This window comes from Somniosus microcephalus, chromosome 1 (assembly GCF_052327205.1).
Source record: "Somniosus microcephalus isolate GS21.2 chromosome 1, FLI_Smic_1.0, whole genome shotgun sequence".
NCBI lineage: Eukaryota > Metazoa > Chordata > Chondrichthyes > Squaliformes > Somniosidae > Somniosus > Somniosus microcephalus.
Genome location: NC_140987.1, coordinates 61012642 through 61040561, shown reverse-complemented (window position 1 = coordinate 61040561; position 27920 = coordinate 61012642). Strand labels below are relative to the sequence as shown.

General features: G+C 45.6%; 1 protein-coding gene across 1 annotated transcript in view; it reads right to left on the bottom strand.

The window, feature by feature from the left end:
- arsb (arylsulfatase B) overlaps positions 1–27920 on the bottom strand; it is a 122051-nt gene that overhangs the window by 42396 nt on the left and 51735 nt on the right. Inside the window, exons 5-6 of the mRNA XM_085982326.1 lie at positions 16635–16878; positions 9418–9488 (exon numbers count right to left, since the gene is read on the bottom strand). Coding sequence (XP_085838452.1) covers positions 9418–9488; positions 16635–16878 — 315 coding nt within the window. The remainder of the gene's footprint in view (positions 1–9417; positions 9489–16634; positions 16879–27920) is intronic.

Genomic DNA, 27920 nt, shown 5'->3' with positions numbered 1-27920 from the left:
TAGCCGGATGATATGGGGCAGAGGTATAATGTTTCACCCCATTCTTCTTTAAGAATTTTTGGAATTCTTCTGACACGAACTGTGGTCCGTTGTCGGAACATATTTGTTCTGGCAATCCGTTCCTTGCGAATATCGTTCTTAACACCGCAATTGTCTTTTCTGAAGTAGTGGTAGTCATCTTGATCACTTCTGGCCATTTAGAATGTGCGTCCACCGCAATTAGAACATGGAGTCCATGAATGGACCAGCAAAGTCAATATGTACGCGTTGCCATGGGGCTGAAGGCCATTCCCATGGATGCAGCGGTGCAATCGGAGGTGCATTTTGCACTTTTTGGCACCCTGAGCAGCTTTTCGTCAGCTCCTCTATCTGTTGGTCGATACCTGGCCACCACACAAGCCCTAGCAAGGCTTTTCATCTTGACTCCCCCCAGATGACCTTCATGCAGTTCCTTTAGAACTCTTTCCCTTAACTTAGGAGGAATAATCACTCTCGTTCCATACATCAATGTTCCTTGACAGACGGACAGCTGGTCTCGTCTTGCCGAGAATGCCGGTAACAGAGAATCACCATGTGCTGGCCATCCCTTCACTGTCACCTCGTAGACTTGGGACAGTGTCGGGTCGTTCCTGGTTTCTCTTTCAATACTTGCATTGGTGACTGGTAAACACTCGATGATGGTCGAGTGAAATAACTCAACAGGGTCAACCTTCATTGTCTCCTCTTCAGGTAGTGGCAGGCGCGACAGCCCATCAGCATTACCATGCTGCTTTGTACCTTTGAATTCTATCTGATATTGATGTGCCCCTAGGAAAAGGGACCATCTCTGGAGTCTCTGTGCTGTCATCACCGACACACCCTTCTTAGGGTTAAAAATGGATACCAACGGCTGATGGTCTGTCAGAAGCGTAAACTTTTGGCCCTGCAGATAATGATTAAACTTCTTTACTCCCCACACAAGGCTGAGAGCCTCCCTATCTATGAGCATAGTTGCGCTCAGCGGAGGTCAATGATTTGGATGCGAACGCGACTGGCCTTTCCGTGCCATTTGGCAACTTGTGTGAGAGTACTGCCCCAATACCATATGGAGAAGCATCACAAGCCAAACGAATAGGCAGTGTTGGGTTGAAGTGAGCCAACACTTCCTGAGGTTATCAATTCCTTGCTTTTGCGAAAGGCCCTCTTACAGTCCTCGCTCCACTCCCATGGTACTCCCTTCTGCAAAAGAGCGTTCAGCGGGTGCAGTACCGTGGATAAATTTGGCAGAAACTTATGGTAATAGTTAATCAATCCTAGGAACGACCTCAACTGAGATACATTAACCAGAGCGGGAGCCTTCACAACCGCTTCGATCTTGTCAGGAGACTTATGAAGTCCCTCCTGGTCAATGACATGGCCACAGTACGAGATCCGCTTCTGAAAGAACTCACATTTCTGCCGATTAACTTGAAGTCCATATTCTTTCAATCTGATGAGCACCAGTTCCAAATTTGCGAGGTGCTCCTCATCACCCTCTCCTGTAATCAGAATATCGTCCAGGTAACATTGTGTGCCTGGAATTCCCTGTAATACCTGCTCCATGGCCCTCTGCCAAATTGCTGGAGCCGATGCCACTCCAAAAACCAGTCTATTATACCGGTACAAGCCTCTATGCATGTTGATCGTGAGGTACTGGCGTGACTCTTCCTCAACTTCCATCTGTAAGTACGCCTGCGCCAGGTCTATCTTGGTGAAGTGTTTCCCGCCCGACAATGAAGCGAAGATATCCTCAATCCGCGGAAGCGGATACTGCACCGTGTGAAGCACCGGATTAACAGTGATCTTGAAATCTCCACAGATGCGAACCTTCCCTGGTTCTCCCGGCTTGTTGCTCGAAGGACGTTTCATCACGGGAACAATGGGCGTAGCCCACTCACTCCAGTCTACCTTAGACAGTACTCCTGAACGTTCTAGCGCTTCCAGCTCCGCTTCCACAGCAGGTCGTATCGCATAGGGTACCGGTCTGGCTTTGAAAAATTTTGGTTGTGCATGTTCTTCAATCTTGATGTTTGCCGTAATTCCTCTGTGTTCCCAGTCCCTGCTGGAACACCTCTTTAGCATCGTCCAATATTCTGGACAATCGTTTAGGTTTGACATCTGTTTCCCTGGCATCTACCATTAGTGCTTTTAAGGAATGCCAGTCCATATTCATTTTTCTAATCCACTCCCGTCCCAGTAGTGGTGGACCTCCTTCAGGTAGCACATATAAGTCCATTCCTCGGCTTTCTTTGCCCTTATGGACCACCTTTACCTCTATCTTTCCGATGGGGTATACTCTTTGCCCCGTGTATGTTTTTAATACAATCTCCGTATTCCGTAGGGGAATATGTTGGAATAACCTTTTGTAATCTTTCTTATTCATGACGTCAATGCCGATCCAGTGTCCAATTCCATCTTCACTTGGACTCTTGCTATCTGAAGTGTGACCCAAATTGTCTGGAGGTCTGCTTCCTTACCAACGTTGTGTACTCTTAAGCAACCCAGTTCATTACTGCTGGCGTCTGAATCTGACTTCTGTTCGTTCGAACTGTTCTCTGTCACCTTGTGTACCATTCTGTACTTTCCCTGCGGTGACTTTTTGTTGCTGGTCTTCTCTCCTGACCGGCATACTTTAGCTATGTGACCAAGCCTGCCACATTTTCTGCATTCCTTATTTTTGAACCAGCACTGGTTCTGATCATGCGTTGTCTTTCCACAACGATAACATTTTACTGTACCCAAGACCATTTGATTTGTGCTGAGTTCCGGTGACCGTAGCTGCATTACCGCCGTGCCTCTCGCTGCGGCTTCGTGCGATGCTGCCATAGCGACAGCTTTATCAAGCGTCAGCTCATTCTCCTCAAGCAGTCGCTTGTGTCTCTTCTTTTAACAATCCACACACAAATTTATCTCTTAGCGCGTCTGTCAGTCCTGTTCCAAACTGACAGTACTTTGCTAGCTTATGCAATTCAATTAAAAATTCAGCATTGCTTTCATCTTTCAGCTGCTTTCTGCTGTAAAATTTAAATCGTTCCGCTAGCATCAGCGGCGTGGGGCTTAAATGATTTTTCAGGACGGTAACAATATCCTCGAAAGTCTTATCCGCCGGTTTCTCTGGTGATAGAAGGTGTTTCAATTGCCCGTATGTCTTCGCACCCATTAAGTTTAATAAGGTTAGTGCTTTATCCTCATCTGATATCTTATTTGCTTTACAATAAACTTCTATGCGTTCTACATACGTGGCCCAATCTTCAACATCGGCATCGAAATCGTTGATGTTACCACGCTTAGGCATCCTTGCAAACTTCTTGAGAAACAAAAAAAATTCTCTTTTATTTTTTTTTCTTTTATTTTAAAATGGCGGTTTCCCGCACTTGTCTTCTTCCCCCGCCTACGAAAATGGCGGCTTCCCGCGTTTGCCTTTCTCCCCCGCTGGCTGTAATGGCGATTGCCGTATTGCTGCCGTTCGCGCCTCCCCAGCGGTTCTCAATTCGTGCCTCCCAGCCCCTCTTGCAGTCCGGTCCTTTCCACCGGCTGCGGCTGAGTTCTCCGCGGTTTTTTAAATTTTCTCCCGCGCCTTACGCTGTCCCGGTCGCTGCGCCTCGCGGCCTCGGTAGCTGCCCGGCCTTTTTCACCGGTCGCGCTCTCTCTCGACGCTGTTGCGTCTCCCAGCCCGCTTGCAGCCCGGTCTTTTACACCGGCTGCGTTTGCATTCACCGCGGCTCCCGTGCCTTACGCTGCCCCAGTCTCAGCGCCTCTGGCCCAGACTTCTGTCCGGCTCTTTTCCCCGGCCGTGGTCGAGTTCTCCGCCCTTATATCCTCCGTTTTCCCTCCCCTACTCCACAGCCAATGTGGCCGACTTGCTGCTCGTCGCTGATCGGCTTACCCACCACCGTGGTAGAAGGGATGATCACTGCCTGTCGCTGATGGAAGGCTTCGTGTCAGGATTCTTCCTTTGCTCTTCAGACCCGAGTCTTTTCTCAGCAGGATGATGAGGGCGGATGCCTCTTCTCAACGCCCGTTAAACTGCCTTGGATGTATCTCTGCCGCAGGGTAAGATCGTACTCGTCGCCACTGTTAAGTCTGTGTGTTCCAGTTATGGTTAATATGAATCACTGCACACAGACCACAAGAATAACTTTAACAGGTCTTTACTAGTCGAAGGTCAGGGCTGAACTACTCAGCAAATTACTACACAGCACTTATATACCGGTGTGGTCACCACTGGTATTACCGTATACAGCAGCCAGAGAAAGTAGTACATCGCTTAAGGTGGAACAGGTTTAAGTTCTCTTAAGGTGGAACAAGTTACATACACCACATATACCAGAACTGGAATGTAGTTTATTTTGAGAAACCAAGGTAAAGGACCACTCGCCAAGATTGAAAAGTGGACGAGGTAAATGAAGTGATGCCAACCTAATGTTGCAAAAGCCCACATACTGTAGGAGGAAGGGAAGACTGAAGTTCCATATTTCTGTGGTGCTGGGAAAGAATGAGTAGAAGGCAGTGCATATATGATTTGTAAAATTAATTCACAGAATGTGGGCGTTGCTGGCAAGACCAGTATTTATTGCCCATCCCTAATTGCCTTCAAGGAGGTGGTGAGCTGCCATTTCAGAGGGCAGTTCAGAGTCAACTACATTGCTGTGGGTCTGGAGTCACATATAGGCTAAAACAGGTAAGGGTGGCAAATTTCCTTCGCTGAAGGACATTAGTGAACCAGATGGGTTTTTATGACAATCCGGTAGTTTCATGGTCACCATTACTAATACTAGCTTTTTTTTTTTTTAATTCCAGATTTATTTAATTAACTGAATTTAAATTCCCCAACTGCCATGGTGGGATTTGAACTCATGTCCCTGGATCATTAGTCCAGTCCTCTGGATTACTAGTCCAGTAACATAACCACTACGCTACAGTACCTGTGAACCGAGGATATATGTGCAGCAGTAGTAGACAGTGCATATATCTGAACAGGGGATAAATGTGCAGCTTAATTTCTAAAGACTTGCGTTTTAAATGAAATACGACACTTCCTACAATCCTTTAGATACTTGTGGGAGGTGGGGCGGGGTAGTTTCAAAGCCAGAAACTGAAATCATTAGGCACCTTTTAGATCCAAATTGAACAACCTATAAACTCTCCTTAAATGAGTCCTGTAGGGAATAGAAATTTGTAATAGTTTCTTTGGTGTCATCACTCCCATCGCTAACTGCAAAGCTATCAGAATTAATTTATCAGCTCTTCAGTAACTATGCCCAGAAGAGGTGACTCATCCAAAGCCAGCTCATTTAGACGGCAAGAGGCGGCCCCAGAAACAGAGGTAATTTCAGCCCTGTGCCATCTCTATGTAGACACCCATTCTTTTTGCAGCTTGTCTATATTCATCAATTAGAAAATTGCTGCAGCATTCTGCTGCTTATTAACCAAACCCTGTTTATTGTTCACACGAGTCAGAGTGGTATAATTAATTCCAGCTAGCAAATATGTCAGTGTTTTAGGCACTGTTATTCATTGAAGTGATCCCATTAACTTGGTTGGGCTCTTTGGACATGCCTGTAATCAAAAATTACAGTCACTCAATCCAAACAACGTATAGAGACAATAATGAAACAAACGGTATGAAAAGTCCAACACTGATTGGGACTCTGCTAGCTTTGGTTACAGGATCCAACACGAGCCAATTGGACCTCTGCACACCAGCAGATTTCAATTAAATTGAACATTCCTGTATAATGGATTATAAATTGGCACACTCAAGTAATGGAACTTGCCTCTTTGCTTGGGGGGCAGGCAGGAAACTATATGTACTGTACATGTAAAATATACGTGGGATGAGAAGGAGTGAGAGAGAATGAACATCTCTGACGAGTGCAAGAAGCTGTAAAGGGGGAGGGATGGGGGGGGGGGGGCGGTGGAAATAGGGGAAGTTTGCATGTGCATGTGCCCACATGGGTTTCTGGGCAAGAGGTGTATTGGGAAGATGAAGTGATGGGGATTTTGAAACGGAGGGTTGTGCATGTGTGCTCTTTTCCAGGGCTGAGGGGTGATAATTAACCTATTTTGAAAGCTACAGATATTCTTACTTCTTCAGTGGTTGTCCTACCATTTGTAGCATGATGGATGTAGGTGAAAACCAAGCAGGATGTAATTAAGCACCTGCTTGATATCTGTTACATCTCCAGCTTTTTCCAGTTCTGATGAAGGGTCCCAGACCTGAAACGTTAACTCTTTCTCTCTACGGATGCTGCCTGGCCTGCTGAGTATTTCCAGCATTTTCTGTTGTTATTTCAGATTTCCAGCATCCGCAGTATTTTGCTATTGTATTAGTGTTTGGTTCACTGCCACCCGCTTTCTAAATTCTCGTTCTACTTGGACCCCTCCCTCTGGCCTCTTGCCCTCTCTAGATCTTTTCATTGCTAACTGCCGACGTGACATCGGCCATCTCAATTTCTCTGCTCCCCTCTCACTCCAACCTACCTCCCTCTGAATTTGCAGCACTCCGTTCTCTCTGATCCAACCCTAACATTATCATTAAACCTGCTGACAAGGGTGGTGCTGTTGTTGTTTGGCGAACCCACCTCTACCGTGCGGAAGCTGAACGCCAACTCCCCAACACCTCCTCCTAACTCCGCCTGGACCATGACCCCACTAGCAAACATCAAGCCATTGTTTCCAAGATGGTCAATGACCTCATCTCCTCTGGAGATCTTCCCTCCATGGCCACCAACCTCAGTCCCCCAACCCCACACAGCCCGCTTCTACCTCCTTCCCAAGATCCACAAACAGGACTGCCCTGGTAGACCCATCATTTCAGCCTGTTCTTGCCCCACAGAACTGATCTCTATCTATCTCGACTATTTTTTCTCCCCTTGTCCAGTATCTCTCCACCTACATTCGCGACTCTTCCGACACCCTCCATCACTTTAACAGTTTCCAGTTTCCAGGTCCCAACCATCTCCTTTTCACTATGGATGTCCAATCCCTCTACACCGCCACCCCCACCAGGATGGCCTGAGGGTGCTCCGTTTCTTCCTTGAACAGAGGCCCAACCAGTCCCCATCCACCACCACCCTCCTCCGCCTGGCTGAACTTGTGTTCTCATTGAACAACTCCTCTGACTCCACTCACTTCCTCCAAATTAAAGGCGTTGCTATGGGAACCTGCATGGGCCCTAGCTATGCCTACCTGTTCATGGGATATGTGGAACATTCTTTGTTCCAGTTGTACTCAGGTCCCCTCCCTCACCTCTTTTTCTGGTACATCGATGACTATCGGTGCCGTTTCCTGCTCTCGCCTTGAACTAGATAAGTTCATTCACTTTACTTGCAATTTCCACCCTTCCCTCACCTTCACATGGTCCATCTCTGACTCTTCCCTTCCCTAACTTCTCTGTCTCCATTTCTGCCGATCAGCTTTCGACAAACATCAAGTCCACTGACTCTCACAGCTACCTGGACTACACTTCCTCCCACCCTGCTTCCTGTAAGAACTCTATTCCATTCTCCCAGTTTCTCTGTCTCCGCCGCGTCTGTTCTGACGATGCCACCTTCCATACCAGTGCTTCCGACATGTCTTTCTTTTTCCTCAACCGAGGATTCCCCTCTACGGTGGTCGACATGGCCCTTGACCGTTACATTTCCCACACTTCTGCTCTCACCCCTTCCCCTCCCTCCCAGAACCACGATAGGGTTCTCCTTGTCCTCACCTTTCACCCCACCAGCCTCCACATTCAACGTATCATCCTCCGCCATCTCCAACGTGATCCCACCACCAAACGCATCTTCCCCTCACCTCCCCTTTCAGCATTCCGAAGGGACTGCTCCCTCCGCGACACCCTGGTCCACTCAAGCACCCCTAACAGCCCTTCTCCTTCGCCCGGCACCTTCCCGTGCAAGCGCAGGAGATGCAACACCTGCCCTTTTACCTCCTCCCCACTGTCCAGAGCCCCAAACACGCCTTCCAGGTGAAAGAGATTTACTTGTACTTCTTGCAATTTAGTATACTGTATTCGCTGCTCACGATGTGGTCTCCTCTACATTGGGGAGACCAAACACAGATTGGGTGACCGCTTTGCGGAACACCTCTGTTCAGTCCGTAAGGGTGACACGGAGCTTCCGGTCGCCTGTCACTTTAATTCTCCGCTTCACTCCCACGCTGATCTCTCTGTCCTCGGCCTATTACATTGTTCCAACGAAGCTCAACATAAGCTCGAGGAACAGCACCTCGGGGGAGAAATTGGGTGAGTAGCGCCACCTGTTAGCGCCTAACGAGGCAGTCAGTGGCTGTAGCGCCACTGGCTGCGTCTCCCGTGATATTCAGCAGGGGCGCTAATGGTGGCGTTAGGCATTTGCGCTGCACTGCCACCGATGACGTCATTGGTGTGCGCAGCGCCCCATTCGCGATATTTGGTAGCGAACGCCGCAGTTGCGCCGTTCGCTACCCGCACCCGGTTCACGGGGCCTTACTGTGCCGGTAGCGGCGCAAGTTAAGGTGGAGGTGCGGGGCGGCCGTCTGCCAGCACCTCCGTCCCCGGCCTACTAACCACCCCCCCGCGGTATTGCCGGCTGTTTCCTGAGAGCCCGGCACTTCTCCTTGGTGCCGGGCTCATTTGCCGGCACTCGCGAGCAGGGATCGCGCTGTTGCAGGCACCTCCCCCTTAACAGTGGGAGGAAGGCCTGCAGTACCGCAGCGTGCCGTGCTGCGTGTGGCGCTGCGGCACGTTGCGCTGCGATATTCAGTTTCAGCGCCCTAAGAGGGACGCGGAGCGCCTCGAGCCTCGCCCCGTGTCCCTCGAGGAGCAATGAAACTGAATATCTGACGATCGCTAAAGCCTCGAACGCTGCGCTAAATCCTGCGCTCAGGCGACTTTTGTGCCACTTTGGCGCCCCAACCCAATTTCTAGGCCCTCATCTTTCGATTAGGCACTTTACAGCCTTTTGGACTCAACATGGAGTTCAACAATTTCAGATAATAATTGCTGCCCCTATTTTTCATGCTGTATGATTTTGCCATTCCATCTTTCCTGCCTCTTACATAAGCACAGTATGTTCTTTCAATTCCTTCCTCCCCTCCTAAACCCTACCCCCCCCACCCTTGTCTCTGCACCTGTTTAATATCTGTTACATCTCCAGCTTTTTCCAGTTCTGATGAAGGGTCCCAGACCTGAAACGTTAACTCTGTTTCTCTCTCCACAGATGCTGCCTGGCCTGCTGAGTATTTCCAGCATTTTCTGTTATTATTTCAGATTTCCAGCATCCGCAGTATTTTGCTATTGTAGTAGAATGACATTATTCAGTGCAAGTCTCTTACAGTTAAGGACACTGCATGAGAACTGATAGGCACACTCATTAACTTAGGAAGAATCAGTAAATATCTTCAGATTGTTGCACTTACATGGAGCATCATCAACAAACAGCGGGTCGATGTTGTGAAGCAGTTCAATTCTGGGTGAGGGATGTCCTTCACTGAAAGAGAGACGAGTGAAGTTTACTTTTTAAAACCTCCGGCACAACTGAACGTCATACAGGCCAATACTCCAAATTGCATTAGCTCCAAGTTGTTTATTCACAATTTAAGGGAAGGGAATATTTATCTGAGCAATAAACTCCATTAATATAGAATTGCAATTTAAACAAATGTGGTCACTGGCCTCCATCTAGACATTGTATCAGAAGGCCAATTCTTTAGAAAGCAGTAACAACCAGTACTCAAACTGTTAGAGATGGCTATGTCCACAGTTCCTTCTAAGTAAACATGTTGGGTACTGCCTATGCCTTCTGTCTCAGTTCTATGGAAAAGGAGATTCCTAGGTGCCTTCCATGACTAGGTAATTTAGCTGAGCTATCTTGGAATGGTGGTGCTCTGTCAATACTTAAGGTCACCTAGACTTTTTCACTTTGGGACACTTGGAGGATGTGAAAGCCACTGTATAAATGCAAGATCTTTCTTTTCTATGTTGGCCATGCTAGCAAGTGATGGGGTGCAGGTCCGCCGTACTCAACGGGTTTACTTAGAAGGAACTGTGGACATAACTGTCTAACAGTTTGAGTAACGGCTGTTACTGTTTTCTAAAGAATTGGCCTTCTGATACAATGTCTAGACAGAGGCCAGTGACCACATTTGTTTAAAATTGCAATTCTATATTAAATGGAGTTTATTGCTCAGATAAATATCTTCTCACCCCCCCCTTTCATTTCTGGTGTGGAATGATCAGCTTTCATAATTATAGATTTTATACCATGTAACAATAGCTATTGGTCAGCTCAATAATATTGTTTTGTTCCTTTTATCCTTCTCATGTATCACTGTCATAAAAAAAAAAATCAATAAAATGTATGCTTACATACACACATTAAAATGCTCCCTTGCACCACCTTCACAGCAGTGAAGGTCACTGGTGTATTTGGTACAGATACCAGGAGGTTTATGGTATGTTTCCATGGTCAAGCCCAGTCCTTAATGAGTGTCGGATTCTGTAGACTGGCTCGCTAGCTACAGCAGCGAGGCCTGTTACTGCCCGTTAAGTGTATACAGTTGATATTAGATTACTGCATTTGGAGAGCTTCGGGAGCGAGGAGAAGATTACACTCCACTTTATTTTAGCTGTGTTGGGAGGGGGGAAGAGGGAAAAAGGAGGAAAAAAAAAGAGGGCTGTAGCTCATTGCAGGATAACAATTTGCCTTCCAATTCCTCCCCCACCTCATTTGTCCCTACTCTGTTCTCCCTGGGCCACGCATCATCCCTCAATTCAAGGGGGCGATTGGATCATTTGTTCCCAGAACCCTGCTAATGCTGCTCTAAACTGGAGCCCCAGAGGTGCACAATGGCGTCCCGGACAGGACTGTCCTGGAGATGAAAGTCCTTCCAATTTTCTCTCCATGTGTTGAGTTGCCTCCTACTGTGTTATGACTGAGATCAGGGATTCAGTGAAGGGGGGGGGGGGGGGGGGGACAAACCTGCACCCCATCAATTGCTAGCATGGCTAACATAGAAAAAAAGATCTTGCATTTATACAGTGGCTTTCACATCCTCCAAGTGTCCCAAAGTGAAAGAAAGGCTTGTATTTATATAGTGCCTTTCACAATCTTAGGACTTCCCAATGCACTTTACAGCCAATTAAGTACTTTTGAAGCGTAGTCACTGTTGTAATATAGGAGACGCGGCAGCCAATTTGCACACAGCAAGATCCCACAAACAGCAATGTGCTAATGACCAGATAATGTGTTTAGTGTTGCTGGTTGAGTGATAAATATTGGCCAGGACAATAGTGCTATGGGATCTTTTATATCCACGTGAGAGAGCAGACACGGCCTCGGTTTAATGTCTTATCCGCAAGACGGCACCTCCAAAAGTGCAGCACTCCCTTCATTGGATGCAAAAGTGATTCACATTCAATGAATTACTTCAAAGTAAGATAAAATACAGTTTTTAAATTGGGAGGAAAAAAAGTTTAAAATATAGTTTTCTATATTTCAACTTCATAACCAGAATGAAAGAGTCACATTTTAAATTACTGTTGAAAATAACATTCACTATAAATCAACAGATGCCCAAAACCTACCTAAGCAAGCATATCTAATCTTGCCGAGAAACAAACCCAGCATTGTTCACCCAACAGGTCATTTACAGCACAACAGCCAACACTACTGTAACAAGGTTAATTCACACATTCCTAGATCACTGCGAAACTCAGATATCACAAGAGAGGGGATGCCTTAAAACCCACACTTACACGTCACCACATACCAATTCAGACTCTAATTTTGCAGAGAGAGGCACCGAGTTAATAAATAACATAAGTTGTTAATGCAGTGACCCACCATCCCCATTACAACATTCTCACATACCAGGTGCAGCATTTCAGTGGCCATCTTTGTAACCCAGTGCAGAAGGAAAAAAAGTAAAATTAACAACCTCAACTCAATGACTGTGCAGAAATTAGTAAATTGAGTTTCAAGTCGCCTCCAAAGTAATTGTTTGTTTACCCTGTGTGTATTAAAATAGGCCAGGGTTTGAAATAGTATCAGGCCCTTTGAGAGAAACCTAGTAGTTAACAGGGTATAAAATAGATGTGCCGGTCTCCTGCTTCCCCCGACCCTGCTTTTAGTGTGGGTCGCTCCTGTTCTCACAATGCTTCCCAGCCGAAGGGGCTAGGCAAGTGACCTGCTTTCAGGCCTTCAGTAATGCTGTTCTTGAGTTGAATGCATGGAGGTGCAATTGGCAAAATAAAAACAGGCAATGAAACCAGGAAGGACAGGAAAGGGACCGTCAAAGTCTCATAATTTTTTCATAGCCATTGATCTTGAATTAAAAGATTTATTTTTGCCCAGCTTTATACTATTTGTTGAAACAGCCTTCCATGGCAACATATTCCATGCATCTATTACCCTTTTTGTCAAGTAGTTCTGCCTCAATTTCCTATTTATTTTTAAATTACAGAATAATATTGATTAGAACACCTCCTCTAATAAGAAAAAAACCTCACAAACACTCCACAACACATATCTGGCTATTATGTGCATTATAAGAATATAAAGAAATAGGAGCAGGAATAGGCCATAGGCCTCTCGAGCCTGCTCTGCCATTCAATAAGACCATGGCTAAACTTCTACATCAACTCTACTTTCCTGCCCTAATCCCATATTCCTTGATTCCCTTAGTGCCCAAAAATCTATCGATCTCAGTCTTGAATATACTCATCAACTGAGCCTCCAAAGATTCACAACCATCTGAGTGAAGAAATTTCTCATCTCAGTCCTAAATGGCTGACCCCTTATCCTGAGACTATGACCCCTAGTTCTAGACTCTCCAGCCAGGGGAAACAGCCTCTCAGCAACTACCCTGTCAAGCCCTGTAAGAATTTTATACATTGCAATGAGATCACCTCATTCTTCTAAAAGTCAGAAAATATAGGCCCATTCTACCCAATCTCTCCTCAAAGGACAGCCCTCACATCCCAGAAATCAATCTCGTGAACCTTTGTTGCACTCCTTCCAAGGCAAGTATATTCTTTCTTGGGTAACGAGACTAAAACTGTACACAGTACTCCAGGTGTGGTCTCGCCAAAGCCCGATATAACTGCAGCAAGACTTCCTTACTCTTGTACTCCAACCCCCTTGCAATAAAGGTTGATATACCATTTACCTTCCTAATTGCTTGCTGTACCTGCATGTTAACTTTGTGATTCGTGTACAAGGACCCCTAAATCCCTCTGAATACCAACATTTACTAGCATCTCACCTTTTAAAAAATATTTTGCTTTTCCATTCTTCCTACCCAAGTGGATAATTTTACACTTCCCCACATTATACTCCATCTTGTCACCTGTTTACCCAATCACTTAACAGATCTATATTCCTTTGCAGCCACTCTGAGTCTTCCTCACAGCTTACTTTCTAACCTAGCTTTTGTATCATCAGCAATCTGGGATATATTACACTCGGTCCCCTCCTCATTTAAGCCATTGATACTAAATAGATGAGGCCCAAGCACTGATCCTTGTGGCACTCCACTAGTTACACCCGGCCATCCCAAAAATCACCCGATTATTCCAACTCTGTTTGCTGTCCGTTAACCAATCCTCAATTCATGCCAATATATTACCCCCAATCCCATGAGCCCTAACTGGTGTAACAACTTCATGGCACCTTATCGAATGTCTTCTGAAAATCCAAATATACTACATCCACTGGTTCCTCTTTATCCACCCTGCTAGTTACATCCTAAAAATAGATTTGTCAAACACAATTTCCTTTTCATAAAGTAGTGTTACTCTGCCTAATCATAGTGATTTTCCAAGGGCACTGTTGCCTTGTCCTTAATAGATACTTGCAATTTCCTACTACTGATGTCAGGCTAACTGGCCTATAGTTCCCTGTTTTCTCTCCCTCTTCTTGAGCAGTGGGGTTACATTTACTACCTTCCAATCTACAGGGACCGTTTTAGAATCTATGGAATTCTGGAAGATCAAAACCAATGCATCCACTATCTCTGCAGCCACTTTTTAAAACCCTAGGATGTAGACCAGCAGGTCAAGGGGATTTGTCAGCTTTTAGTCCCATTAATTTCTCCAGTACTTATTCTTCACTAATATTAATTACTTTAAGTTCCTCACTCTCATTAGACCCTTGGTTCCCCACAATTTTGTTAGGTTCTGTCTTCTACAGCCGAGGCATAGAATATAAGAGCAGGGAGGTTATGATGGAGCGGTACAAAATGCTAGTTAGGCCACAGCTGGAATACTGTATGTAGTTTTGGTCGCCACACTATAGGAAGGATGTGATTGCATTGGAGAGAGTGCAGAGGAGATTCACCAGGATGTTACCTGGGCTGGAGCGCTTCAGCTATGAAGAAAGACTGGACAGGCTGGGGTTGTTTTCCTTAGAGCAGAGAAGGCTGAGGGGGGACCTGATTGAGACGTACAAAATTATGAGGGGCATAGATAGGGTAGATAGAAAGGAACTTTTCCCCTTAGTAGAGGGGTCAATAACCAGGGGGCATAGTTTCAAGGTAAGGGGCAGGAGGTTTAGAGGGGTTTTGAGGAAAAACTTTTTCACCCAAAGGGTGGTTGGAATCTGGAACTCACTGCCTGAAAGGGTGGTAGAGGCAGGAACCCTCACAACATTCAAGAAGCATTTAGATGAGCACTTGAAACGCCATAGCATACAAGGCTACGGACCAAGTTCTAGAAAATGGGATTAGAATAGATAGGGCTTGATGGCCAGCACAGACACGATAGACCGAAAGGCCTCGTTCTGTGCTGTATAACTCTATGACTATAACTCAATAGGAAATTCAATTATATTATGATCACTCTTCCCCAGAGGATCTTTACTGCAAGGCTACTAATTAACCCTGTCTCGTTACACAATACTAGATCTAAAATAGCCTGTCCCCTAGTTGGTTCCTCAGTGTGTCCAACACCTAAAGGCAGCCAGACCAAGGGTCTTATATTCTATACAGTAAAGATCTTAATACCGGTATATTGTTTTGAAGTAGATCTTGTGATTTCTAATCAGGAGACATTCTAGATTTTCGTCTTTTAATATGAATTTTAGCTAGGTTTAGTTTCCATTATTGCTTGCTGAGAATAGAATAGTCTGTGTAAGATGGAATATACATCAAGTTGTCTAGGTTAGGGCTCCAGTAATCTCTGACCCATGACTATTCAAAAAGTTTAACTTTTGAAAGTAAAATGGATTTCTTCTGATAACTCCAATTACTTGTATATGTGTATGACTTTGAACTAACTTTATTTGCCATCAGGATGTGGGCAACACCGGCAAGGCTGTATTTATGCACCCCTTAGTGGTACAGGTCAAGAACAGCATTGTCAGGGGAACACCATCACCTCCAAGTCACAAACCATCCTAACTTGGACATATATTGTTGTTCCTTCATTGTTGCTGGAATTCCCTATCTAACACAAATGTGGCAGCACCATGACCACAAGGACTGCAATGGCTCAAGGTGAAGGCCCACCACCATCTCAAGGCAATAAATGTGGCTTTGCCAGTGTCTCCCACATTCAAAGAAACAAAAATAAAACACGACCTTGGGAAGTCCTAAAGCGTTTCACAGCCGATTAAGTACTTTTGAAGTGTAGTCTCTATTGTAACACAGGCAAATGCACAGCCAACCTGTGCAAAAATAAGCACAAGAGGAAAAGGAACAGAAGGGTATGCCGATAGGGTTAGATGAAGAGGGGTGGGAGGATGCTCGTGTGGACCAGAATGGCTTGTTTCTGTGCTGTAGACTTGATGGAACAGCAAAGTCCCACAAACAGCAATGACCAGATAATCTGTCATACAGCTATTAGTTGAGAGATAAATATTAGCTGGTCCCCAGAATTCTTCATCTCTTCAAACAATGCCACAGGATCTTTTCCATCCACCAAAGATGGCAGATGGGGCCTTGGTTTAAAGTTTCATCTGAAAGACAGCCCCTGTGATGGTGCAGCATTTGCTCAATACTGCAACGTCAGTCTAGGTTAAGTTCTGAAGTGTCTGGAGTGGTGCTTGGAACCCATGATGTTCTGATGCACAGACAAGAGTACTACCATTGAGCCAAGGCCAACATCAAGTTAAACTTTTTGAACAGACGTAGGCCAGATATTACTGGAAGCCTAACCTACAAACCATTGGAGTTTGACAGAGTGTCAACTGCAAAACTCAGATCACAAAATTGACAACCTTACCCAGAGGTCTAAGGATGGCTACTGCCGTGAGGTGGAAATGTTGATACTTCAGTACAGAATGGTGCGGTACAGAATGGTGAGGTACAGAATGCTCTCCCACTAATCTTACTCCCTCAAAAGAGTACCGACATGAATCTTCTCATTCATGTTTAAATGACTTATGAAATAACACTGGGCGGCCTGCTGGCGGCGCTGTCCAGGGAGAGTATAAATACTTGGGCATGGGCCCAGCTTGCTCAGGACATTCTTTAACAGGAACTAGTGAAGGACACAACTAGACTTCCATGTTGTAAAACAGTTGATTAAAGCTTTGTTTAACGCTTAGACCAAGTGCCTAGTAGTTTTCTTACGTCAAGTACTAAATATTTTTACTGAACATTTTATTTTTTGCTCTGCAATTCTGGATACACGGTACCTGATGGTCTTCCACACGTCAAAGCCATCCAGTGGTTTGGTGCCATTAGTGGATCCTTCAGCCAGAGACACTAAAGTAGGGAGCCAGTCAGAGATGTGAATGAGTTCTCGGTTAACTCTGCGCTTCTGCTTTAGCAGGGGGCTGGTGACGAAACCCACTCCGCGGACACCTCCTTCCCACAGCGTCCACTTCCTTCCTCGCAGGGGCCAGTTGTTTCCACCCGCCAAGGTCTGTCCTCCGTTGTCTGAAAGAGAGTTGGAAAAAGAAACACTGTTGAAGTCCTGGAGATGCCCTGATGCAGATTAATTCACTCCCTTTGTCAGAATCATCCCACAAAAGCACAAATTTAAATAAGAAAACATGCAAGAAAGAAAAAAAGTGATGGACTTGCTGAAACATCTATTCTTAATTCAAAGTTACTTAATTCAAATGCTCTTGATTCAAAATTTTGCTGCACTAAATCTACTGTGATATTTACATTGCTTAATTCGAATTATTGGATAATTTAAATGTCTTGGCGCATAAAAAGTGCCTTTGAATTAACATTCAAAGTCTGCCTATAACGCCCTTCACACCCTCAGGGGATCCCAAAGCACTCTGCATCCAAGGATTACTTTTGAAGTGTAGTCATGGTTATGTCGGCAAGTGTGGTATCCAATTTGCACACAGCTAGACCCCCACAAAAATCAAAATGAGAGACACGACCAATTAATCTGTTTCTTGGTGGTGTGTGGTGTTGGTTGAGGGAAGAATGTTAGCCACCACAGTGGGAGAACTTTGTGCTCTTCTTCGAACACCATGGCATCTTTAATGTCCACCAGAGCAAGCAGATAGACCTCAGTTAAACATCCCATTTGAAAGCTCACCACCACCTCTCAACCCTTCCACTGCCTCTGTGTTGTCAGACTGCTTAATCATCATTCAGTCCTGCATAAGCCACAATTTCCTCCATTTCAATATTGGGAGACATCGTCTTCGGCCTCTGCCACGAACTCCGTTCTCTCGCCACCGATTCCATTCCCCTCCCTGGCCGCTGTCTCGGGCTGAACCAGACCGTTTGTAATCTCGTCTTTCGATTTGATGCCAAGTAGAGCTTCCAACCCCAAATCCTCTCCATTATAAAGACCACCTACTTCCACCTCTAATATTGCCCGTCTCTGCCCTTGCCACAGCTTATCTGCTGCTGAAACACCTCATCCATGCTTGTTACCTCCAGACTCAACCATTCCAACGCTCATCTGGCCGGCCTCCCATCTTCCACCCTCCATAAACCTGAGCTCATCCAAAACTCTGCTGCCCACGTGCTAACCGGCACCAAGTCCTGTTCACACATCACCCCTGTGCTCGCTGACCTACAATGGCTCCTGGTCCACCAACACCTCAATTTAAAAATTTTCTCATGTTCAAATCCCTCCATGGCCTTGCCTCTCCTCATTTCTGTAACCTCCTTCAGCCCTACCAGAGGCCTGACCAGAGCGGACCTGCGAGCGAGCAGCTGAGGAGTTTCAAAAACCGGCGGCAGTTGGGGAGTGGCAGCTGATTCAGCGAACGAGACCCGACCAGAGCGGGCCTGCGAGCGAGCAGCTGAGAGGAGTTTCAAAAACCGGCGGCAGTTGGGGAGCGGCGGCTGATTCAGTGAACGAGGCCCGACCAATTCAACAGCAGGGGAGAGAGGTAAAAAGTAATAAGTGTGACGTCACCAGGAAGCAGGTAAGTGATTGGTTGGTGAGTATTTCTCTCTTTTAAACTTTAACTCTGGTTTATAGTTTCTAAGGTCTCTCTAGTGTAGCAGGGATTGTTGGTAAACCAGTTAACTGTAGTGCAATTAGTGGGATTGATTAATTAATTGAATTTAAATTAAATCAAAGGGTAAGTCATGGCAGGACAGCCGGGCCCCGTGATCTGCTCCTCCTGCGATATGTGGGAACTCAGGGACACTTCCTGTGTCCGACAACTACATGTGCAGGAAGTGCGTCCAGCTGCAGCTACTGACAGACCGCATTGCGGCGCTGGAGCTGCGATTGGATACATACTGGAGCGTTCACGATGCTCAGGACATCGTGAATAGCACATTTACGGAGTTGGACACACCGCAGGTAGAGGTTGGACAGGAAGAAAGGGAATGGGTGACCAACAGGCAGAGTACTAGGCGCAGGCAGGGGTTCTCTGTGGCCATCCCGCTCTCCAACGGATACACCACTTTGAGTACTGTTGGGGGGATGGCTCATCAGAGGAAGGCAGCAGCAGCCAACTTCCTGGCACCAGGGGTGGCTCTGCTGCACAGAATGGGAGGAAAAAGAGGGGTAGAGCTATAGTAATAGGGGATTCAATTGTAAGGGGAATAGATAGGCATTTCTGCGGCCGCAAGCGAGACTCCAGGATGGTGTGTTGCCTCCCTGGTGCAAGGGTCAAGGATGTCTCCGAGCGGCTGCAGAACATCTTGGAAGGGGAGGGTGAACAGACAGTTGTCGTGGTGCATATAGGCACCAACGATATCGGTAAAAAGCGGGATGAGGTCCTAAAAGCGGAATATAGGGAGTTAGGAGATAAATTAAAAAACAGGACCTCAAAAAGGTAGTAATCTCAGGGTTGCTACCAGTGCCACGTGCTAGTCAGAGTAGAAATAGAAGGATACTTCAGATGAATACGTGGCTAGAGGAATGGTGCCAGGGGGAGGGATTCAAGTTCCTGGGACATTGGAACCGGTTCTGGGGGAGGTGGGACCAGTTCAAACCAGACGGTTTGCACCTGGGCAGGGCTGGAACCAATGTCCTAGGGGAAATGTTTGCTAGTGCTGTGGGGGAGGGTTTAAACTAAAATGGCAGGGGGTTGGGAACCTGAGCAGGGAGACAGAGGAAAGGGAAACAAGGATAAAAGCAAAAGATAGGAAGGAGAAAAACAAAAGTGTCAGTCAGAGAAATCAACGGTTTAAATCAAACATGGCCACAGTAAATAATAATTCTAATAGGTCTAAGAGCGTTAAAAAAACAAGCCTGAAGGCTTTGTGTCCTAATGCGAGGAGCATTTGTAATAAGGTGGATGAATTGGCTGCGCAAATAGAAGTAAACAAATACGATTTGGTTGGGATTACGGAAACGTGGCTCAAGGATGGCCAAGACTGGGAACTCAACATCCAGGGGTATTCGATATTCAGGAAAGATAGGCAAAAAGGAAAGGCAGGTGGGGTAGCATTACTGGTTAAACAAGAGATTAACACAATTGGAATGAAGGATATTAGCTCTGATGAGGTGGAATCTGTATGGGTAGAATTGAGAAATACTAAGGGGAAAAAAATGTTAGTGGGAGTGGTTTATAGACCTCCAAACAGTAAGGCGGAGGTTGGGGATGGCATTAAAAGGGAAATTAAAGAAGCGTGCAATAAGGGCACAGCAGTCATCATGGGTGACTTTAATCTACATATAGATTGGGCCAACCAAATTAGTAACAATACTGTGGAGAAGGAATTCCTGGAGTGTTTATGGGATGGTTTTCTGGACCAATATGTCGAGGAACCAACCAGAGATCAGGCCATCTTAGACTGGGTATTATGTAATGAGAAAGGATTAATTAGCAATCTTGTTGTACGAGGGCCCTTGGGTCGGAGCGATCATATGATCGAATTCTTCATTAAGATGGAGAATGAAGTAGTTGACTCGGAGACTAGGGTCCTCAATTTAAATAAAGGAAACTACGATGGTCTGAGGAGCGAGTTGGGTAGGATTGATTGGGGAATGGCACTCAAAGGGCTGACGGTGGATAGGCAATGGCAAACATTCAAAGACCGCATGGATGAACTACAGAATTTGTTCATTCCAGTTTGCCATAAAAATAAAACAAAAAAGGTGACCCAACCGTGGCTAACAAGGGAAATTAGGGATAGCATAAGGTCCAAGGAGAGGGCATATAAATTGGCCAGAAAAAGCAATAATCCTGAGGACTGGGAGCAATTTAGGATTCAACAAAGGAGGACAAAGGGATTAATTAAGAAAAGGGAAAATAGAATAGGAGTAAGCTTGCAGGGAACATAAAAACTGACTGTAAAAGATTCTATAGATATGTGAAGAGAAAAAGATTGGTGAAGTCAAGCGTAGGTCCCTTGCAGTCAGAATCGGGGGAATTTATAATGGGGAACAAAGAAATGGCAGACCAACTAAATACATATTTTGGTTCTGTCTTCACAAAGGCGGACACAAATAACCTCCCAGGGATGCCGGGGAACATAGGGTCTGATGAAAGGGTGGAACTGAAAGAAATCAGTATTTGTAGGGGAATGGTGTTAGGAACATTGATGGGACTGAAGGCCGATAAATCCCCAGGGCCTGATAATCTACATCCCAGGGTACTTAAGGAAGTGGCCCTAGAAATAGTAGATGCATTGCTGGTCATCTTCCAGAACTCGATAGACTCTGGAACGGTACCCATGGATTGGCGGGTAGCTAATGTTACCCCACTATTCAAAAAAGGTGGTAGAGAAAAGGCGGGGAATTATAGACCGGTAAGCTTGACATCGGTAGAGGGGGAAATGCTAGAGTCCATTATAAAAGATGTAATAGCAGAGCACTTGGAAAGCAGTGACTGGATCGGACAAAGTCAACATGGATTTACAAAAGGTAAATCATGCTTGACTAATCTACTGGAATTTTTTGAGGATGTAACTGGTAAAATAGATAAGGGAGAACCAGTGGATGTGGTGTATTTGGACTTTCAGAAGGCTTTCGATATGGTCCCACATAAGAGATTAGCGTGCAAAATTAAGGCACATGGGATTGGGGGCAAGGTATTGACTTGGATAGAGAACTGGTTGGCGGACGGAAAGCAAAGAGTTGGAATAAACGGGTCGTTTTCCGAGTGGCAGGCAGTGGCTAGTGGGGTACCGCAAGGATCGGTCCTAGGACCCCAGCTGTTCACAATATATATTAATGATCTGGACGAGGGAATTGGATGTAATATCTCCAAATTTGCAGACGACACAAAGCTGGGTGGGAGGGTATGCTGTGAGGAGGATGTCGTGAAACTCCAGTACGATTTGGACAGGTTGGGTGATTGGGCAGAAACATGGCAAATGCACTATAATGTGGGTAAATGTGAGGTTATCCACTTTGGTGGCAAAAACAGATTATTATTTGAATGGCAATAGATTGGGAGAAGGGGAATGTGCAGAGAGACCTGGGTGTTCTTGTGCACCAGTCGCTGAAGGTAAGCATGCAGGTGCAGCAGGCGGTTAAGAAGGCAAATGGTATGTTGGCCTTCGTAGCAAGAGGGTTCGAGTACAAGAACAAGGATGTCTTGCTGCAGTTGTACAGGGCCTTGGTGAGACCACACCTTGAGTATTGTGCACAGTTTTGGTCGCCTTACCTGAGGAAGGACGTTCTTGCCATGGAAGGAGTGCAGCGAAGATTCACCAGGCTGATACCTGGGATGGCAGGAATGACGCGAGGAGAGATTGTGTCGATTGGGCTTATACTCACTGGAGTTTAGAAGATTGAGGGGGGATCTCATCAAAACCTATAAAATTCTGTCAGGTCTGGACAGACTAGATGCAGGAAGGATGTTTCTGATGGCCGGGGAGTCCAGAACCAGGGGTCATAGTCTAAGGATAAGGGGTAAGCCATTTAGGACTGAAATGAGGAGGAATTTCTTCACCCAGAGAGTGGTGAACCTGTGGAATTCTCTGCCACAGAGGGCGGTGGAGGCCAGTTCATTAAATATATTCAAGAAAGAGTTGGATATATTTCTTGAGGCTGAAGGGATCAAGGGATATGGGGAGAAGGCAGGGACAGGGTACTGAATTTGGATGATCAGCCATGATCTCATTGAATGGCGGAGCAGGCTCGAAGGACCTATCTTCTATGTTTCTATGTATAACCCCTCAAGAACTCTGCATTGCTACAACTACCGCCCACCCCCAGCTGATGAATCAGTACTCCATGTTGAACACCACTTGGAAGAAGCACCGAGGGTAGCAAGCGCACAGAATGTACTCTGGGTGGTGGACTTCAATGTCCATCACCAAGAGTGGCTTGGTAGCACCACTACTGACCGAGCCCTGAAGGACATACCTGCCAGACTAGGACAGCGGCAGGTGGCGAGAGAACCAACACAAGGGGAAAAACCTACTAGATCTCATCCTCGCCAATCTATCTGTCACAAATGCATCTGTCCATGACAGTATTGATCGCAGTGACCACCGCACAATCCTTGGAGACAAAGTCTCATCTTCACACTGAAGACACCCTCCATTCGTGTTGTGTGGCACTATCATCGTGCTAAATGGGATAGATTCAGAACAGATCTAGTAGCTCAAAACTGGGCATCCATGAGGCACTGTGGGCCATCGGCAGCAGCAGAATTGTATTCCACCACAATATATAACCTCATGGCCCGACATATCCCTCACTCTACCATTACCATCAAGCCAGGGGACCAACCCTTGAGGAGACGGCACTTACTCTCCAATAACCTGCTCACTGATGCTCAGTTTAGGTTCTGCCAGGACCATTCAGCTCCAGACCTCATTGCAGCCTTGGTCCAAACATGGACAAAAGAGCTGAATTTAGAGGGGAAGTGAGCGTGACTGCCCATGACATCAAGGCAGCATTTGACCAAGTGTGGCATCAAGGAGCCCTAGTAAAATTGAAGTCAATGGGAATCGGGGAAAACTCTCCACTGGCTGGAGTCATACCTAGCACAAAGGAAGATGGTTGTAGTTATTAGAGGTCAATCATCTCAGCCCCAGGAGTTACTCAGGGCAGTATCCTAGGCCCAACCATCTTCATCCGCTTTATGAATGACCTTCCCTCCATCATAAGGTCAGAAGTGGGGATGTTCGCTGATGATTGCAGAGTGTTCAGTTCCATTCACAACTCCTCAGATAAATGAAGCCGTCCATGCCCGCATGCAACAAGACCTGGATGACATTCAGGCTTGGGCTGATAAGTGGCAAGTAACATTCGTGCCACACAAGTGCCAGGCAATGACCAACTCCAACAAGAGTCTAACCACCGCCCCTTGACATTCAATGCCATTGCTATCACAGAATCCCCCACCAACAACATCCTGGGGGTCATCATTGACCAGAAACTTAACTGGACCAGCCATATAAATACTGTGGCAACAAGAGCAGGTCAGAGGCTGGGTATTCTGCGGCGAGTGTCTCACCTCCCGACACCCCAAAGCCTCTCCACACCATCTATAAAAGGCACAAGTCAGAAATTTGATGGAATACTCTCCACTTGCCTGGATGAGTGCAGCTCTAACACCACAAGAAGCTCGACACCATCTAGGACAAAGCAGCCACAATTGCATTGAGTTTAAGCAGACTTTGGTAAGTGGCAGAAAAAGTCTTTTAAGTGCATTTACTGAATTTTAGTGAGTAGAAATGTGAATTATTTGAAGTAAGTTTAATTTTTTTTAAATTTTTATAAAGAGTAAATTAAGCTGTTGGGGAGTTGAAACCGGAAGTAGAATCCGGGTATAAAAAGGAACGGCCTTAGTGCGGTAGCACTGAGTGCGGTCGCATTGAGTGTAAGTAGAGTTTGGTAAGTGGCAGAGTTCGGGCAAGTGGGAGGTGAGGGGGTGCTTGCTCTGTTTTGCTTCCCTCTCTCAAGCTAATCCAACACTGCGGACGTGGAGCAGAGAGACAATTCAACCGGACAGGTCCCCCAGACAGCACCCACGAGGGAGGTTGGTGATCAGCTGGTTGGTAGGTTCTCTTCCTTCTCTTCTATACCTTTAAGTTGGTAAGTCCTATTAAATAGTGGTGTAATATTATCATTTATATTGGGGCAGAGGGTCTTCATAACTAATAATAAGAAATTTAATTAATTTACACAGATATGGGTGAACAAGTGATGTGTCACTGTTGCGAAATGTGGGAGCTGGTGGACCCCATTGAGGCTCACGGTGATTACATTTGCGATAAGTGTTTGCTGCTAGAGGAACTCAAGCTCCATGTTAAAGAGCTTGAGACCGAGCTTCAGGCACTGCGACACATGAGGGAGGGGGAGAAGTTCCTGGACTCTGTTTCAGGAGGTGGTCACACCTATGAAATTAATTACTGCAGATGTAGTCCGTGGGCAGGGACAGGACGGTGTGACTACGAGTGAGGAAGGTACAGGGATCCAGGATGTAGTGTTGAAGGAGCCGCAGCCCTTGCTCTTGTCAAGCAGGATCGAGGTTCTTACTCCCTGTGAGGGCGGGAGCAGGGACTGCAGGTAGGATGAGCAACCTGGCCACAGCACCGTGGTACAGGGGGCCATTCAAGTGGAGGGAGTAAAAAGAAATGTTGTAGTGGTAGGGGATAGTATCATTAGGGGAATAGATAGGGTTTTCTGCAGTCAAGAGCGGGAGTCCCGAAGGCTGTGTTGCCTGCCCGGTGCCAGGGTTAAGGACATCTCTTCTGGGCTGGAAAGAAACTTGGAGTGGGAGGGGGAGGATCCAGTTGTCATGGTCCATGTTGGTACAAATGACAGATAGGACAAGGAAGAAGGTTCTGTTAAAGGAGTATGAGCAGCTAGGGGTCAAATTAAAAAACAGAACCTCAAGGGTAATAATCTCTGGGTTATTACCTGAGCCACGAGCGAATTTGGCTAGGATAAATAAAATTAAAAAGAGTTAAATGCGTGGCTCAAAGACTGGTGTGGGAGAAATGGGTTTTGCTTCTTGGGACACTGGCACCAGTACTGGGACAGGAGGGAGCTGTTCCGTTGGGACAGACTCCACTTGGCCAGTGCTGGGACTAGAGTCCTGGCAAATCATATAACTAGGGCTGTAGAGAGGGCTTTAAACTAATTAGTGGGGGGGGGGGGGGGGGGAGGTTTCTAGAGCGCAAATAACAGAAATGACAACAGAGAAGGTCATAGACTTAGGTAGCAGTGGGGAAATTAAAAAACAGAACATGTCAGGAAGGGACAGAAAGTATGGAGTAAAAGGTAAAGCAGTAAAAGGGGAAAAAACAGGAACTAAGCGTCACAAAACGTATTTGAAAGTTCTTTATCTGAATGCACATAGCATTCGTAACAAAATGAATGAGTTAACGGCACAAATAACTACATATGGGTATGATCTTGTGGCCATTACAGAAACATGGCTGCAGGGTGACCATGACTGGGAATTAAACATACCAGGTTATTTAACAATCAGGAAGGACAGGCAGGAAGGGAGGGGAGGTGGGGTGGCTATGTTAATAAAGGAAGGAATCACTATAATACAGAGAAATGATATTGGGTCAAAGGAGCAGGATAGTGAAACAGTTTGGGTGGAGGCAAGGAATAATAAGGGGAAAAAAACACTAGTGGGTGTAGTCTATAGGCCTCCGAACAGTTGCAACTCTGTTGGACGGAGTATTAATCAGGAAATAGTTGACGCATGTAATAAGGGAACAGCTATAATTATGGGGGATTTTAACTATCATATTAACTGGACAAATCAAATTGGGCAGCGCAGCCTTGAGGATGAGTTCATCTAAGTGTATTAGGGATGGGTTTCTAGAGCAGTATGTAACTGAACCGACCAGGGGGCAAGCAACCTTAGATTTGGTCCTGTGTAATGAGACAGGATTAATTAAAAATGTCCTAGTAAAGGATCCCCTTGGAATGAGTGACCATAACATGGTTGAATTCCATATTCAAGTAGAGGGTGAGAAGGTTGGATCTCAAACAAGCGTGCTGAGCTTGAATAAAGGAGACTACGAAGGTATGAGAGTGGAATTGATTAGAGTGGACTGGGAAAATAGATTAAAGGGTAAGACGGTACATGATCAGTGGTGTACATTTAAGGAGTTATTTTACAACTTCCAAAAAGTATATATTCCACTGAGGAAAAAAGGGTGTTAAAAAAAAGATAGCCATCCGTGGCTAAGTAAAGTAATTAAGGATAGTGTCCAACTAAAAACAAGGGCATATAAGGTAGCCAAATCTAGAGGGAGGATAGAAGATTGGGAAGTCTTTAAAAGACAGCAAAAAATAACTAAAAGATTGATTAAGAAAGGGAAGATAGATTATGAAAGTAAATTAGCAAAAAATATAAAAACAGATAGCAAAAGTTTCTATAGTTATATAAAAAGAAAAAGGGTGCCTAAAGTAAATGTTGGTCCCTTAGAGGATGAGACTGGGAAATTAATGGTGGGAAACATGGAGATGGCAAAAACGCTGAACAAATATTTTGTATCAGTCTTTACGGTAGAGGACACTAAGAGTATCCCAACACTGGACAAACAGGGGGCTCTAGGGGGAGAGGAGCTAAATACGATTAAAATCACTAAGGAAGTGGTACTTGGTAAAATAATGGGACTTAAGCCGGATAAATCCCCTGGACCTGATGGCTTACATCCTAGGGTCTTGAGGGAAGTGGCGGTAGGGATTGTGGATGCATTGGTAATAATTTTCCAAAACTCCCTGGACTCGGCAAAGGTCCCGGCAGACTGGAAAACTGCTAATGTAACACCCTTATTTAAAAAGGGCAGTAGACAGAAGGCTGGAAACTATAGACCTGTTAGCCTAACATCTGTGGTTGGTAAAATGTTAGAGTCCATTATTAAGGAGACAGTAACGGGACATTTGGATAAACATAATTTAATAGGACAAACTCAGCATGGTTTCATGAAGGGGAAGTCATGTTTGACACATTTGCTCGAGTTCTTTGAGGAAGTAACATACAGGGTGGATAAAGGAGAACCAGTGGACGTAGTGTATTTAGACTTCCAAAAGGCATTTGACAAGGTGCCACACAAAAGATTATTGCTTAAGATAAAAAATCACGGGATTGGGGGTAATATTCTGGCGTGGGTGGGGAATTGGCTCTCTAACAGAAAGCAGAGAGTTGGAATAAATGGTTCGTTCTCAGACTGGCAATCAGTAACTAGTGGTGTTCCGCAGGGGTCAGTGCTGGGTCCCCAACTCTTTACAATCTATATTAACGATTTGGAGGAGGGGACCGAGTGTAACATATCAAAGTTTGCAGATGATACAAAGATGGGAGGGAAAGTAGTGAGTGAGGAGGACATAAAAAAACCTGCAAAATGACATAGACAGGCTAAGTAAGTGGGCAGAGATTTGGCAGATGGAATACAATACTGGAAAGTGTGAGGTTATGCACTTTGGCAGGAAAAATCATAGAGCAAGTTATTATCTTAATGGCAAGAAACTGGAAAGTACTGTAGTACAAAGGGATCTGGGGGCCCTGGTGCACAAAACTCAAAAAGTTAGTATGCAGGTGCAGCAAGTGATCAAGAAGGCCAATGGAATGTTGGCTTTTATTGCTAGGGGGATAGAATATAAAAACAGGGAG